Source organism: Urtica dioica, chromosome 8 (genome assembly GCF_054948205.1).
Source record: "Urtica dioica subsp. dioica isolate 48M chromosome 8, U.dioica_male_clone48M_v1_H2, whole genome shotgun sequence".
Classification (NCBI taxonomy): Eukaryota; Viridiplantae; Streptophyta; class Magnoliopsida; order Rosales; family Urticaceae; genus Urtica; species Urtica dioica.
Window position 1 is genome coordinate 11,341,004 of NC_142763.1, and position 16,717 is coordinate 11,357,720.

At 38.4% G+C, this 16,717-nt stretch overlaps 3 protein-coding genes across 7 annotated transcripts; 1 reads left to right on the top strand and 2 right to left on the bottom strand.

The window, feature by feature from the left end:
• Nucleotides 1–4,432: 4,432 nt before the first annotated feature.
• LOC149388085 (uncharacterized) lies at nucleotides 4,433–10,961 on the bottom strand. Of its 3 annotated transcripts, none has more exons than XM_089623971.1 (8): nucleotides 10,408–10,961; nucleotides 10,208–10,284; nucleotides 10,015–10,094; nucleotides 9,858–9,918; nucleotides 9,362–9,442; nucleotides 8,623–8,742; nucleotides 8,368–8,533; nucleotides 4,433–4,831 (listed from the first exon to the last, which is right to left on the bottom strand). In XM_089623971.1, the coding sequence occupies exons 1-8, from the start codon at nucleotides 10,499–10,501 to the stop codon at nucleotides 4,773–4,775; spliced, it is 738 nt and encodes a 245-aa protein (XP_089480097.1). In that variant the 5' UTR covers nucleotides 10,502–10,961; the 3' UTR covers nucleotides 4,433–4,772. The 3 variants fall into 3 exon arrangements, with proteins under 3 accessions (XP_089480097.1, XP_089480096.1, XP_089480098.1); XM_089623970.1 differs by having other exon boundaries at nucleotides 10,015–10,106; XM_089623972.1 differs by lacking the exon at nucleotides 4,433–4,831 and having other exon boundaries at nucleotides 8,258–8,533.
• Nucleotides 10,962–11,360: 399 nt separating this feature from the next.
• On the top strand, nucleotides 11,361–12,563 carry LOC149388086 (amino acid-ligase). Of its 3 annotated transcripts, none has more exons than XR_016300709.1 (4): nucleotides 11,361–11,728; nucleotides 11,824–11,886; nucleotides 12,050–12,116; nucleotides 12,206–12,311. XR_016300709.1 is itself a non-coding variant. In XM_089623318.1 (4 exons), exons 1-4 carry the CDS (start codon nucleotides 11,443–11,445, stop codon nucleotides 12,561–12,563), a joined length of 603 nt encoding a protein of 200 aa, XP_089479444.1. In that variant the 5' UTR covers nucleotides 11,361–11,442. The 3 variants fall into 3 exon arrangements, 2 of the variants coding, with proteins under 2 accessions (XP_089479444.1, XP_089479446.1); XM_089623318.1 differs by lacking the exon at nucleotides 12,050–12,116 and adding an exon at nucleotides 12,418–12,563 and having other exon boundaries at nucleotides 12,206–12,313; XM_089623320.1 differs by lacking the exon at nucleotides 12,050–12,116 and adding an exon at nucleotides 12,427–12,563 and having other exon boundaries at nucleotides 12,206–12,313.
• On the bottom strand, nucleotides 12,184–16,154 carry LOC149388087 (GPI transamidase component Gpi16 subunit family protein). Its single transcript, XM_089623317.1, has 5 exons — nucleotides 15,582–16,154; nucleotides 13,844–15,073; nucleotides 13,611–13,760; nucleotides 13,064–13,244; nucleotides 12,184–12,974 (listed from the first exon to the last, which is right to left on the bottom strand). Exons 1-5 carry the CDS (start codon nucleotides 15,822–15,824, stop codon nucleotides 12,793–12,795), a joined length of 1,986 nt encoding a protein of 661 aa, XP_089479443.1. The 5' UTR covers nucleotides 15,825–16,154; the 3' UTR covers nucleotides 12,184–12,792.
• Between the last annotated feature and the right edge of the window lie 563 nt (nucleotides 16,155–16,717).

Genomic DNA, 16,717 nt, shown 5'->3' on the forward strand with positions numbered 1-16,717 from the left:
ACCCTGGGCGAAGGACGATCCTGGAGCTGAGACGACCTGGTAGAAGAGATCCTTTTAAATTCTCAACCTTTATGTTGTATAATATATACATATATATTGTTTTATATGCATATATTCACAGGAATTCGCATAAAATTAATACCATAACATAATTTAGTTAATTCGCTGCAACTTTTCATTTTCATTACTTTCGTGATATACACTATTGTGTTTAGGGTTTTAGAGCCTATATAATTAAGTGATTTGGACGCTTAACCCCCTCTTTGACTAAAAGAAATTTCAATAAAGGAAAGCTGTTGAGCGACATTGTATCTTTAAGACTATTAATGACTTGTCCAATTTACATTCATGAATATATAATGGATTAAGCGTTGAGTGACATTGTATCTTTAAGACTATTAATGACTTGTCCAATTTACATTCATGAATATATAATAGATTAAGCGTGAAGATTCATCATGATGCCACGCAAACATATGGAGGGAGAGAAAACAATTATCGTAGGGATGAATAAGAAATTCAAATTAATAAAAGAAAATCAAATTAAATGAATATTGATTGTTGACTTTTTTTTTTGTATATTTCTAAAAATAAAAAGCAACAATCTCAAGAGGGTTATTTTCGACCTTCAAAAATTGGCTGAAACGCTAGCGGAAGGCTCGAATAGAGCTCGTACCATAGGTGCGAGGCTTGTACTCTCTCTTTGAACAACAGCAACGCTACATCAGTAAATTTGGCTATTTCTCAAAACAGTTTTAAACATTAGCTAATACGTAATTTCAACGTTTAAATTTGGTTAGTCTGTATAATTTTTCTATAAAAAACCTATCTCATCAAATTAAAAAAATATATATATTATTTTATCTAACACGTAAGAAGCTTTCGTCTTTATTTGTAAAACATTCAACCTTTTGTCGTCAATATTCCGTAATTTTTTCTATAAGAACACTTAATATTAAGAGTAGTGACAAACATTTGTTGAAATGAAGCGCACACTTGACAAAATTTATAATGCAAATATTTCAAGATCAAACTGGACTTTTTGGACTATAGAAATCATTAATTCTCTTTTGAAAATAATGATAACCTAATCCTTAAAATTTCAAACATATACATGTCTTTTGTCAAATAATGATTCGGCTTAATTTCGGCTTAAGACTTCAGTTCCAAGCCAGCTGAATTTTAAAAGCCACGTCAATATGCCGTAAGGGCTAAGTAACTGAGACATAGAGTTGTTACTTACCAGCCTACCAGGTAAAATAAATTAAAATAAAACCCCTTTTGATTTCACATATTCACATGGAAAGAATATTAATTTTGCTTTCTAGGGATAGACATTTCTCTTGCACTTTCTTTTGAGATCCGTGATAGGTGCGTTTATTACGCGTAAAACTCTTATTTCCCGGACTAAAAACTAACGAGTCCTCAAGTGTTTTTGATAGTTTTTGTGTGTTTATGAGTGATTTTCAGGTTTAAGAGGTCAATTGGGTCTTGAGGAGGTTATTAGCGCATCATGTGATGATTCCGAACAATTTCAAGGAGATTCATACACATTTGGACAACTTGGAGCGAAACAAGGAACGACGTCCTCTTCAGCAGGATTTTGGGATTTTTAAATGATGATTTTGGATGATCCACTTCCAGAATTGAATAGAGCTCCCTCTTAGCTTTCCAACGCATGTTTATTTGCAGAAATCGGACGTCGGAGCTAGGAGTTACGACTGTTTAAAAAACGGTGTGCAGCGAACCGGAAGCGCGCGGACAAAAATTTTGCCGTTTTTGCCTCCAGAGTCGTACACGCGGACCGCGCGAAGCCGAAAATCAAAAGTGCGCGCCGCGCGGTCCAAAAATCAGCTTTTTCCAATGTTGCGTTTCTGAACGGATTTTGGCCATTGGATGCGATTGGAAGGCCTAGATTGCTCCGAAAACAAGTTCATTCAACCTTAAAAAGACCAATGCTTTCAGAAGAAGTCATGCATGAAGAGATATTTTGTAGAATCTATCAAGAACACATTTTCTTTGTCTTAGCTTTTATTTTTATTCTCCAGAAAATTTTCCAGACTTGTTTTATATTTTGGTGGCTCAAATTTGAAGAGAAGAAGAGCTGCAGAGTTCTACCATTGCTACAATCCTAATAAAAGTGTTCTATTCTCTAAACTCTTATTTTTTTAATTCAAGTTCTCCATATGTTTATGATGTTTCTTGATGTGTTGTTCTTGTGTTCATCTTTAAGTATTTTTATTGTCATGGTTATTAATATGAATTAGTCTCATGTAGGGCTATGGTGTAGCGGGTTCATTACGATGTAGTATTCATGGTTTTAGAATTGTTAGGTTGTTGTTTTTCTCATCACTTTTACTTAATCCACAACTATGCTTAATGCTTGTATGAATGTCATGAACTCATGCTCGTTTTATATTCAACTCTAATGCTCGAGAGGATTAGGTTGTTGTGTTTTTGTGTGGGTTACTAGAATTCATTCCTAGGCTAGATATAGTTAGGATGTTTTAGACTCGTGATATTATTCTTGTTCTTTAATGCTAGCCGTGCTTGTTAGGAGTTGAGATCGAGAGATGATATTCTGGTATCGGTTTAGGTTGTTAGATGCTTGAGAAAGATCTATCAATTCGTTTGAAGTGAATATGAGTAGTGAAAAGTGTGAATCTCAATAGCTTATTCTTTTCTTAGCTCAGCGAATCCAAGTTGTTTTGTAGACCCATGAACCATAGTCCTTCCTTTTATCCAATAGAATTTTGTGTGCATCTAGTTATTTAATTTTGTGACGTGTTAGTGAAAGTTTGTGACAACGATTCCATCAAATATATTTAGTTCTATATTAGCTTGTGAGTATCGAATTCTTCAATTTAGCTAGTCCTCGTGGGATCGACTCGTTCTTACGATTTATTACTATTGCAACCACGTGCACTTGCGTGTGCGGAAAATTCGCAACAATCCGCTTTGCTGTTCTTTACCTACCAAAATTTGTATATGGTTTGTAATTCGTATTCTTTTTTTTTTTTTTTGAAAGATTTGTAATTCGTATTCAAAAGTGTAAATTTTGTTAATAATCAAAACTGTCGAATTATGATAACAAACAAATGTCGAATATGCTACCAATGCGGATAATTAAGTAGTCTTTTTTTTTAAAATAAAACGAAATAATCATCAATTAAACATAGGACTGAACTGATTACAAAAAAAACCAGCCAAATTTTTTTTAAAGGTGAAAAAACAAGGATAAAATGCTAACTTTATAACATTCATAGCTTAATTAAAAAAATGGTATTGGTTAGTTATTAAAAATATTAAAATCTTGGCTATTTATGAAATGGATTAGTTTTAGGACAAACTAGTAGCCATTTTGAAACGTGGTTTTTAAGTTCTAGCCCACGTTTGGTAAATTTTGTAATCTAGCCATTTACTGAAATTTACGATTAAGAAATATCGAATATACCCTTGTGTGGTTTCAGTTAGTGAAAATAAAATAGTAGCCGGCGTTTGAGTCATACTAATAAGAAAGTCAACAACGTCATCAGGCTTAGTACACATTTGGATTCAAATATGAATATTTAAAAGGAAAATCATTAATGAATACAATATCGGAAACGAATTAAATATTGATTAAAATAAGTAACTTATGAATCGTCAGTAAATTTTCGTGTGAATCGTCAATAAATTTTCATTAATTTTTATTTATAAAAATCATTAATGAATATAATATAGGAAACAAATTAAGTATTGATTAACATAAGTAACTTGTGAATCGTCATTAAATTTTCGTGTGAATCGTCAGTAAATTTTCGTTAATTTTTATTTATAAATTATGCATTTTTCAAATTTTAGGGCTGTAACAATTATAATTTTTTTTATGCCTATTATGAACATTTTTCATATGTTCAAAAAAATAAAATAAAAACATAAGTACTCACTGATTAAGGAGATATATTCGTGTGAATTAAAGAGAAAGTCAATCAAAATCAAATCCATCAATTAGAGCAACTAATTGACCTACAAAACAGGAAATAAAAATATGATGGAATAAATTCATATTGCGTGTAATAAATAAACGAAAATAAACCAAAATTAATAGGCGATTTTGGCGGTCAAACGTTGGCTACAAGTAATATTCAACCAAGTTTTAAGCAAATGATAAACATGTAATTTGCTAAATAACTAATAAAAGCCACGTCATCAATTGTGGCTATGTTTGAAACTTAGCTTAAATGTTGGCTAGATTGCAATTTACACGTTTCAAGTGCCTTAGTCCGTGTAATTTTTCTTAGTTTTAAGTGTCTACGTTGAGTGATTTTTTGATGAATTAAGGCTAAAAAAAGTCAATTAAAATATTTATTAGGGGATATTTCAACACTAATAAAACATGAGGAATAATTTAATAATAATTGATACTTTTTTTTTTTGAGGGAATAAGAGTTTTCATTAAAACAGGAAACTGGAATCCCTTTGAACAAAGTTAACAAGCCACGCAGGGCAACAGGACGACCAAAAGTCCGAGGCCAGGAAATTTAGACGGGCTTTAGCTAAACAATTAGCCACCTCGTTACAAGATCTAGGAACCCAACAACACGCTCCCGAGGGTATCAGCGTTTTAGCCAAGACTCCGATGTCTGCTATGATCGGTCCTTGAACGCCATTAAGATGTCTTCCATTAACTAACTGGGTAGCTCGGAGACAGTCGGACTCCACCGACGAGACCTGCCATCCCCGATCTTGAAGGAACTGGAGGCCGCACCAGATGGCTTTGCACTCGGCCGTCAATGCAGAGTCCATCGCACGCACCAGAAAGGCCATCCATCGCACGCAAACATCATTCCTGAAAAGGAATCACACCCGCCTTCTCAACCCTTCAATGGTTATTGATATACGCGAGGTATAAATGCATTTTACTAAAACTACAAAGATATAAATTTATTTTTCCAATATGCGAGCTATACATATGGCCTATTGGACTCGCTCTTACAGTCTTACTATATCTATCGCCAAACGCTAGCAATAATTTTAAAAAAATATAATAATAATAATAATAAATAGGCACCAAAAACTACATATATATGCATGTCAGTATTTCACAAATATTATTGCACATCGATTAATCTCAAATTTTTAGTAAAAAATATGTATAAATTATTTGTTAGAAAATTGGCATGAGATAATTTTTCGTTGTACATATTCTTAATATTTTGTTAATTTATTGTTAATGTTGTGTTGTGGATCAACATTGATGACTGCACGCAATGATATTAGGGGTGGACCTTGTTAAGCCGTTTTTTGGATTTAACATTCGAGGACACGTGGCGTGCCTGGAATAGTCACGTGCCTAGTATTGAGTCGGCCCAAATTACTTTTCGAGAGTCCAAAGGGCTCAAGGAAGTTCGGGACAAAGCCCAAAGCGTCCAGGAGCTTCAGAGGATCTTAGAATCGTAAAGAGGGAAACAATGCTTTGCCTTCTTCTTCGTCGGGAATGCGTTCTTCGTCTTTGATTCCTGGCCTGGGGGTCAAGCTCGCCTGGGGGTCGAGCTTGCCTGGAGGTCGAGCTCGCCTGGAGGGTCGAGCTCGCCTGGAGGTCGGGCTTGCTGGGAGGTTGAGCTCGCCCGGAGGTCGAGCTTGCCTGGAGGTCGAGCTCGCCTGGAGGCCGGGCTCGCCTGGGGGTCGGACCTGGCTGGAGGTCGAGCTCGCCTGGAGGGTCGAGCTCGTCTGGAGGTTGAGCTCGCCTGGGGGTCGAACCTGGCTGGAGGTCGAGCTCGCCTAGAGGGTCGAGCTCGTCTGGAGGGTCGAGCTCGTCTGGAGGTTGAGCTCGCCTGGGGGTCGAACCTGGCCGGAGGTCGAGCTCGCCTGGAGGTCGAACCTGGCTGGAGGTCGAGCTCGCCTGGAGGGTCGAGCTCGTTTGGAGGTTGAGCTCGCCTGGGGGTCGAACCTGGCTGGAGGTCGAGCTCGCCTGGCGGTTCGAGCTCGTCTGGAGGTTGAGCTCGCCTGGGGGTCGACCTGGCTGGAGACGTCGAGCTCGCCTGGGGGTCGAGCTCGTCTGGAGGTCGACCCTGGCTGGAGGTCGAGCTCGCTTGGAGGTCGAACCTGGTTGGAGGTCGAGCTCGCCTGGAGGGTCGAGCTCGTCTGGAGGTTGAGCTCGCCTGGGGGTCGAACCTGGCCGGAGGTCAAGCTCGCCTGGAGGTCGAACCTCGCTGGAGGTCGAGCTCGCCTGGAGGGTCGAGCTCGCCTGGGGGTCGAGCTCGTCTGGAGGTCGAGCTCGCCTGGGGGTCGAGCTTGACTGGAGGTCGAGCTCGCCTGGAGGTCGAGATCGCCTGGGGGGTGGAGCTCGTCTGGAGGTTGAGCTCGTCTGGGGGTCGAGCTCGTCTGGAGGTCGACCCTGGCTAGGGGTCGAGCTCGGCTGGGGGTCTAGCTCGCCTGGTGGTCGAGCTCGCCTGGAGGTCGAGCTCGCCTGGGGGGTGTGTGACTGTGCTCTTCGTGAGCTGCCTACGTACCCGTTTTGCGGGATCAGGTCATGACGTAGTTCAGGGCGAGTGTATTTGCTATGTGAGTGGATTCTTGGCGGTCGGGCCTGCTTGGAGGTTGAGCTCGCCCGGAGGTCGAGCTCGCCTGGGGGGTCGAGCTCGCCTGGAGGTCGGGCCTGCTGGGAGGTCGAGCTTGCCTGGAGGTCGAGCTTGCCTGGAGGGTCTGGCTCGCCTGGAAGTCGAGCTCGTCTGGAGGTCGAGCTCGCCTGGAGGTCGAGCTCGCCTGGGGGTCGAGCTCGCCTGGGGGTCGAGCTCGCCTGGAGGGTCGAGCTCGCCTGGGGGTGATTTTCCAGATATTATTGAGAAGTACCCATGGGTCGCGGGACCTGATGGAGGATCATGGGACCCGACGACGCGGCGATAGCACGCCCTTCAACCCCCTTGGCCTTGTGACTTGTTTGACGGGGGTCACAGGACCCAACGGTTGGTCATGGGACCTGAGAGGTGGCGTCGGTCTTCACGGCGGCTCACCGGCACGGGGCTTTATGGTGGTTCGCCGGCGCAAGACTTCGCATGGCTTGCCGATCCGAGGCTTCACGGTGCTCGCTGGCCCGAGGTTTCGCCGTGGCTCGTGGGCACGAGGGCTTCGTGGGGCTCACCGGAGGTTCGCGGTGCTCGACGACGTTGCTCGGCAGTGGTTCAGCCGTCCTTGTCGTAAGATCTGGGAGTGGAGAAGAGAATAATGAGAGTTGAGAGGATTCTCCGTTCCTTTCTCTGAGTTCAGAGTCAATCCTGGACCTTTTTCTCCTTTAGTTCGGAATGAGTTCTGAGTTCGGAGTCCTCTTGAGTTGGGAGAGTATTTGGCTGAGTGAATTCTGGGGTTGAGAGTCTCTGGGGTTTAGAGAGTTTTTTTTTAGTTCAGGGGATTCTCTTCAGTCGTCCCCTTGAGTTGAGAATGAGTGAACTATTTATAGGAAAAGAAACCGGTGCTTGATGCTTGGTTGATGCTTGGTTGGCGCTTGGTTGAAGCTTGGTTGGCGCTTGGTTGAAGCTCGGTTGGCGCTTGGTTGATGCTTGGTTTGTTGAAAAGTCGCTTGTTTTTAGTCATGCATATTTTTGGGCATTTGACTAAATTGTCCTTGTATATTGTAACGTCGTTTTTGCAATTGGGGTGTCGTTTTTTACCATAAGAAAAAGACGGCATAACAGACCTGAGATACCTTGTGCAATAAAGAGGTCATTCTTATTGTTACTATGTCGGACTTGAGAAGGCGTAACTATGAAAAAACAAGCCCGATATACACGACTTGTAAAGAGTCTTAATAAGAAAGTCAAGTCGTTGACATCGTATCTCTGTCGGGCTCAAGAAAATCACGACTATGTAAGGAAGGAAACCAATATGCCATGCCCTCACCGAGCCTTAGGAAAAAAAGATAGAAAATAAGAGGGTGATGATCGTTGGTCTTGATTATCTTTTTTTTTCTGGAAAGCCGATTTTCAGGTCTCATTCACCTAAAATAGATGAGAAATTGAGTTATAAAAAGGTGTGGAAGAATTTCGCCCGACACACGCTCATTATTAATCAGAGGACATAAACGAGGTGGGGGCGTTTAAGTCTCAACTCTAGAATCAGAGAGAAATTGAGAGAGAAGGAATTTGGTATAATTTCTATAAATTGGAAGTAAGTTTGGTGTTTTTGGCGAGGCAAGTTTGGTGTCAAGTGTCAACTACCCATCAGTAATTTTCTTTAAAGAAGATTCCATACATAATAAGCAATGTCAAACATTTTTTGAGAAATCATTGTCGATATCCTCTTTTGAAAATAATGATCCCCTTTTCTTTAAAAATTTCAAACGTGTGTTTTTGTCAAATAATGATTCGGCTTAACTTCGGCTTAACACACCGAAGAAAGGATTCGTAATGGCTGAGCTCAGCTCCGAGCCAGCTGACTTTAAAACTGCCACGTCAACATTTTCCCGCGGAAGATACAGGAAATCTCCGTCTTCTGATCTCTGGAACCCGCAAAGCTCTAGGAACGCAATACCTCCTTCAAAGCTTCCAACTCTATCCTATAATAAATCAATATTATCCTATAATGAATGAATATTCTAATAATTTTCTTTACTTTTATACAAAGATTGTAATTTGTATTATTTACTTGGAACAAGGGATTATCGATTCTGATCTTCCTGAATTTTTCTTCGTTAGGATTTCTTGCCACGTTTGCGATGTAGATTAACAATGTTTGGAAGGCCCGTCTTACTCTAACATCGTCGTCCTATAGAGAAACACAAACCAACATTAAATTTAGAATTAATTGTCTATTTCGCATCTCAGTTCGTGGTTGTACTGTTTTGCCCTTCGATTTGAAAAATTGTCCAAAATAGTCCCTTAAAGTTATTGCAAATATTATAATAAATTTGTATTAATTGTCGATTTGAAAAATTGTCCAAAATAGTCCCTTAAAGTTATTAGCTTAGCCATTGTGGTAATAATACCTAGTTTTTTTGCTTAAATGTTCACATGTAATAAAATGGTAGTAAATATATTTCATGTTGCTTCAATTTTGTACATTATTAATTTGAAATTTTAACAATATTTAGATGTTTTAGATGGAATTTCAAGGCTGAGTTTTTTTTTTACTTTTTTGTCCGGCATTGAATATCATCGACTAAAATATTTTTATCATATTAAACCAATAAATTAATTTTGGTTATTTTCAGTATGAAAAATTGACTAAACTAAATTATTTGCAGCTTAAAAAACCCTAAGATGATTTTTTTTATTTTTTTTTATTTTTAATCGGAGGCATATTGATAAAAAAAAAAAACCACTATCATTAGAGGAAAATAGACAATTTATACTAAACATAAACATAGTTTTACATCAAACCTTACCATGTGATGGTGCTTAAGACATCTCAAACACTCTCTCATGAGATTGACCTTTGAAGTAGACTTTACTACAGGCTTCGAGTCCTGAAACAACAAACATGATATTTTGATATTTCTTTCTAAATTACTTTTCCAGGATTGGACAACAGACTTTTTTAGAATTTTATAAGTACTTATTTTTATGAGAGCTAAAGGAATTTTAAGCCTTTCTTTCGAAAGGTATAAATATCCAACTCACTTTAGGACTTGTTTTTCAATTTTCAACGTATTGTTCGTGTAAATGAAATTGTCTATAAAACATACCGTGAGGGCTAACTAACTGAACAAACACAGAGATGTTGCCGGGTAATATAAAAAACTAAAAAAAAAAATTGTGATTTCACGTTGAACTAAAATGATTTCTTGTTTCTCACGACGAACTAAAATGATTTCAAGAGGCTAAAATGATTTCACGACCAAAGTTGTGAGTCCTGAAATGATTTCTTGTTTCTCGAGTTACCTTCTCTCTTTCTAGTCCTGATTGGTCAGCTCCATTTTCTCTCTTGCACCGTGCTCGGTCCCTAAAACGTTATTTACATTGATGTTTATGATCTTAATTTCAGCAAACATTTGAAATCCAGAGTGATAATAATGTAGAGGTGAGTTATATATGTAACCTTAGCTCTTGTGCTTTTCTTGTCATCTCTTCGGTCAACTGAAAATTCTCATCTGAATCGATATTAATGTCAATTAACACCTGTTCATAAGTCTAAAAGATTAAAAAAAAAATATTCAAATTTGACACAAAAAGTATATATAGACTAATGTACACTAGATTTGGGTTTTTTTCTTTTTTATGTAAACGTTAACCTCCAACTGTTGGTCGATATCGGGGTCATCTTCGTGATCGATGATCCAATTTACAGCCTCCTCTATATTTGTGTTACCTGAAAAATAAAACTAACATCTGTTTACTTTCTTAGACAATGAAGTCATGTTTTTTTTTTTTCCTTCTTCAAATGGAAATGTATATTTATTGATAAATTGAAATCGACAATGATAGAGTTAACCTGAATAATGAAGCGCCTTTGTCGCTCGAGGCAGCGAAAATCCCATCGATGTAAGCTCTCCGAGCAAACTCTCGTTTACTTTTGGTGCAGCCATTAGAAAATCCTAAATCACCATTCAATACTAAGCTAGAAACGTGAAAATTAATATAAAATGAAATAGAACAAAATAAAATTTGCACAAAAATAGCAAAAAATCAATCGGCCAACTACTTTTTTTGTACCAATTAGGCTACGAAGATTTAATTCATTTATCTTTCTACTTTGATTTTTGGTACGTTTTCTTTTGCATCTCATTCTCTCAACTATTAGACGATTCTTTCCCCAATCCATGAGACTTCTCATCGCTTCACTTCTACACCAATGGTGATTCCACTTTCCACATTCTTTTTTATACAATTCGTTTAATATATAGTGGACCTGATCTAAAATTTATGTCGCTGCTTCTAGGGAGAAATGGATTTAGATTTCTCTTAAAGTAAATTGTTGTTTAACGACTCATTGTGTATCCAACCCAACCTAGAAAATGATTATGTCAAGATTTTAGACCACAGATACATACTTATAAAAAAAAAAATAAAAAAAAAACTATTAAATAAAAGCGAATTTGTGGAATAAAAAAACAAATGACGTATTTGAAAATTTAAGTTAGGTAATGTTTACAAAAACCCACCAATAGCTCACTCGAACATTGAAACAGATTTTCAAATCTTTATAAATAGCTCAAATTTTTTTTATATATATTTGCGATTTATTCCTTATTCTAAATGAAATTTAAGAGTTAGGTACAACTGTACACAAGAAAAATATTGAAAAATATATTTATGGAATTAAGTTTAAAGAGAAGGTGCAGTAGGGAGATTTTCACTTAACTGCTACCCCAGCGAATTAACGAAAGCCCAACAACATTACCAAAAAAGCCCATATAACCCTAACGACTATAAACCTGACGTGTCACATAGTAGAGAGTAGAGACTCTTCCAGAATCCGTTGGAAAATAGAAAAGCAAAACCCAGAGAAATCTTTCCTGACAGAGAGATGTCTGAGTCGACAAAGCAGAGAACGATCAAGCTTCACTGTCCATTGGCTTCGAAGTCAGTGGATATGGCTGTGTGGGAATGCGAGAGAATAGACTTGGGGTCCATAGGCAGAGCTTTTGGGTTGGACCCAAAGAGCGTGAAGCTAAACCGCCACTTCATAGCCCGAGGTCTCGACCACGTGGCGAGCTCTGTAACGTGGAAGTCTCTCCTCTCTTGCTTCTCTTCCAAACGCCTCTCCGGCGCGATCGTCGTCGATGGAAAGCTCCGAACAGCTGGCACCAAGAGTAAGCTTCGCTTTCTATGGCTGACGTGTACAAAGTTAAATTAATGATTATTTGGTGACAGGAATTTTCTTTTCTTTCTTGTATATTATTTTTAGGAGGAATCCACTTGTGTGAAGAGTCGCCGAATATTGAATCAGCTAACAAGAGGATCAAAGAAGGTAACTCAATCAAATAATGATTGAATGGTATGATGTATAAAGAGTTATATATATATATATATATATATATATATATATATATATATATATATATATGTGTATGTAATTATTTAATAAACATTTGTGTACCCTTTTCTTTTGTATAATTAGTTACATGTTGCAGAGCTGAAAGCAAGTTGATGAAATCATGAAATACCTTTTCTTTTATTTATCATGATTAAAAAAATTGGGTCAGTGAGTAATTGACTAATTCGCTCATTTTGTGTAGAATTTTTTTTTTTTTTTTTGTTTAAAAAAAAATCGCTTGACTTCGATTCAGGTGGAGAAGGATTCAAGTTAGACAAAGGACTTGGGTTCAAGAGAAAGCAAATATTAGTTGATGGTTTGAGCCTTCTCAAAAGGCTAAGAATTAACGAAACATGTACAGGCAAGTCTCAGAATGACATCAATTGAATGAAAACACCACCTTATTTTGTTGTGCTATTAAGTAACCAACTGACCACTATTATTGGTGGTCTGGTCTCTCTTCAGATATTACAGCCAAGAATCAAAATGGGGTCTCCAAAAACATTGCAAGACTCGGTCTTCGATGCAGTCCCGTGGGCAGTCTTAAGCGGACAAGAGAAACCGAACTAGACGACGAAATTACGACCATTACATACAAGAAAGTTTTGTAAATTAACTTCTTTTTTGTATCTTTTCTTTTCGTTTATCTGAACTGGTAAATGCTGAGAGCTGCTACAAGAGAAAATCTGTAGAACTTTGATACCCCGTTTGAAATTTTGAAAATACGTCAAGTGAAATGAGATCTCTAGTTCTTCCTATTCGTAAAAAGCAGAAAATTATATGGTACAGAAATCTCACTAACTTGTTCGAACGAAATCCGTACATGGGTTTTCCGTGGAGTTATTGAAGATAGAAGTGCCAAATGATCGCGATTCCCGCGACTAATATGACTTTGAACACTAGTTTTGGAGTGATGACGGACGAAGAGCTTGAAGGTGACTGAGGTGTTTTCAATGGCCGTCCTGTAAGCTTGGAAGTCAATTTCGATATAAACTGAGATAACGGGCTGGCTTTCTTGGCATCTGAAAAAGAAAACATTATATGAGGTTGGAAAGTAAATTCCTCCAACCAACAGTGATAAAAATATTGCTGGGGAAAATATAAGTTTTACCTCTATTCTTTGAGAGCCTTTCCTCTTCACCGACGCGGCGCCGAAGAACATTTAGCAAAGATCCAAAGTACAATGCAAACACGGTGCACGTAATGGTGATCACATTGTAAGGCATGCTGAAATCTGGAGTGGTTAAAGGAACGAGTAATACTTCCGTGTACGACAGGACGGAACATTTTTCCTGCATTGACAGAGATCCGATGTACATACATGTATCACACTTTCTTCACGGTTTTTTTTTTTTTTTTTTGCATCGAATCTTCTTCACGATTATTGATGTTAATAAAAAAAAAATCTGATGTACATTACATATTAGTTTCATTCAAAATTAAAAATAAATTATTAAAAGCGAAATTGCACAAATATACAATGATTATAGTAACATTTCTTAAATATGCAATTCATTAGGACTCGGAAGAAACTAACGCTACCAAAAAATAACATCATCGAAGGATTATTTTTCCTGTATAAATTATCGAGGGACTTGAGTTTTAGTCACAACCATAATATAGGGACTGGGGGCTAAATATTGTATTCATCGGGGTACCTGAAATTTGGCTAAGACGGGAAGTGTCTTTAATGTTTCATCTTCAGCAAACTGAATGCTTGCATGGAAATCGGGATAACTTATAACTGCCGATGGGATGTCGAACCCCTGATTAGCATCTGGAGGATATTCATCGATGTGTAAAAACCCCTATAAATGTTGTGATCCCACAGTCAATAAACGGTAACTCGGTCTAAAAATAGAAACTTGAGATTCGATACTTTAAATATTACCTTGTCAAAGTCTAAAGTTACAACAGCTGATTCCATCCCACATGGGAATTTCAGAATCAGCTCCATCGATCCAGGCGACACCTTGTCTTCAGAAGGAGAGACGTGGATCTTCTCAACGACGTTCGAAACTGCTTGTGGCTTCTCATCGACGAATACTTGTAGAGTGTGATAGTAAACCTTAACATACCAAGGCACAACTTGGAAGATCTTGACCTGTAATTTGCAACTGTCATCAATTGTATCACCTTTGTTCAATCTCGTGGAACTGAACGATATCGCAATAGCACCCCTTTCGTTCCCACTTCCCATCAGGAATCTAGTAGCGTGTAAAGGCGCCTCTTGACACGACCAAACTACAGGGAACTTCCAAATGAAACCCAAATCGAACGGCTTGGATTCACTATACTTTTGAATAGAAAATATATAAAGTATAGACGGGTTCTTCTTTTCTGACCCCTTCACTTCCTTCAAAACCCTGTCGGGCTTAACAGACATTTGAAACCCATTGCTACTGAAACCTTCGGAATCCACATCGTTAGCCATGGCCGTTTTATCTTCTTTCTTCAGCTTACTAAGTTGAGAAACCAGACCCTTATCAAGCTGCACGTACACATTACTAGTTTTGGCAAGAACACAGCTTCCATAGATCGCCCTGCCGAAAATCGACGTCAAAAACCAACTCGGTTGTAGCTTAGATTCTAGGGAAGTCACAAGGGCTCTATTTTCTTTCGGCTGTAGAACAACTGTAAGTGTTTGGTGAAGCACAATGCCTGAATCCACACCATTGGTTGAGGTCAAATGCAACCTCTGCGAATGATAGAACCCTTTGTAGATGGAAGGCCGATCCATCAATGCAGATATACCGGCTTTATCTCGACATGGAAGGAGCTTGAGCCACGGTGTTAGGTTCTCGGTACAAACAGCCTCACGGGGCAACGTGCCGTATCGCAGATTCCCAGAAGCCTGTCGAAACCCCCATTGAGGAGCGGAGTAAGACGTGGATGACTCTAGAAAGTTGATCGAAGCACAAAAGAGACCCGAAAGAGCGTGGGTCAAATTCTTCCACATCGCATCAACTTCGTGCTGAGGAACGTCAAACACAGCCCACAGCTCGACCCCGGGAGGTTTGGCATTGTTGCTTGGCATTGGATCAAACCCTCCCCAATTTTCATAGTTCCACCGACCTTGCGTGAAAGACAACTCCATTTCCTTAACCCGAAACTTCCTAACCTGTCAACGACAACACTATTCTACAACTAATTAACCATTCATAAAAAAATAAAATAAAAAGCGCATGATATCATCACAACAATCTCTAATGTTTTCTTAGTCTTCCACAACAGGATATGGTAGTGTGTGTTTTTTTTTTTCCTTGAAATAACAAAACTAAGGTTGGCTATAGTCAAGAGCCTAAATAAATAAAAATATACTTTAAGATTTTCAATTTATGAATAGATCACGTATTTAAAGAATATAAATAAAGTACCATAACACTTAACACTACATAAATAATATCAGTTTATTGTAGTTCATAAATGAGAAAATCAAGTTTATTGTAGTCTTCAAGTGACTGGGAAGAATCAGCGCATCTGTGCCTCTGAGGCTTTAAGAAGTTCGAAAGATTGCTTCTTCAAAACTCGAATCAGATAAAGATCGTCGAGCTTCAAGATTAAAACTATCTAAAGTTCCAATTTTCTAGTACCTGAGAAACAAACAGAGTACAGAGAGAGAGACGTACCAGCTGAGAGATAGCTTTTGGGAATAGGTGGTGGTGGCGGCCATTGGAGGCCGACGGAGGAGCTCTGCTCTCGAAGTGGAAGTGAGCGAGAACCTTCCGATCTGGAAGAGGCCTCAGAAGCAACTCCTCCGAAAATTCTTCTTCTCCATCTCTTTCGGATCCGAGAACCGTATCAGTGACAAGGAATGTGCAAAAGAGTAAGAGGTACAGAAAGAAAATTTGTCTGAGAGAAAAAACGGCCATAGCTCCTTCTCCGAAGAAAACGACTCGCCAACGAAGCACAGGAGAGTTAGCTTCGTGTGAACCGATCGAAAAATTCGAGACTGCGAGATTTTGCTAGCTCCATCGGCAAAATGAAGAAGAAGAAGACCGAAGAAGCTCTTACGCTGACATTTCGATTAACTGAGAGCACTGAAGGGAACGTCAGAGATTCCGGCGATATTGCTGCTGGATTTTAACGGTCGCGTGGATCGCCGGAGAAGTGTGAAATGAGAAGCTCGGCGAGAAGAGGAAGAAGAAGGAAAGTTAAATCTCAAGTCAGAGTGAGAACCAAATTGAGAAGAGAGGATCTTGGTCCCTTTTTGAGATACCCGACTTGCAATTAAGGATCTCTTTCTGAATTTTTGTTACATCTACACCCACCCTTTGTTTTCAAATAAGGGCTTCAATTTTATATATCTACTAGCACATGCTTCTTACAATTTATGAGACATTTTTTTTAGAAGTTACTTTTTAATTTATGACACATTTTCCAAAAAGAAAACATTGTATCCTAAATTGATATTGTTAAACGGTGAAACTATACCTTATTCAAAAATATAGAGTGACAAAACACATCTTTCACTTCGAATAAAAATACATCTAACCTTCAAATACTCGAATACAGACACAAAAAACATACAAAAACATCGCTAATAACTATTTGAAACTAAAAGGTGTAGGAATAATTAGGGCTATAATCTGTACAAATAAAATAAAGGCGAAACATCGGCTTATGTCACTCGAATAAATAAGTTATTTTAGAAATTCTTTTAAATTTTATAAATAATCTAATTTTTGTTGATTTTTTCTGAAGTTTTTTTATTTTATATAAAAAAAAAAAAGTTTGGTAATTTTTTTTTGTAAAAAACTTCAAG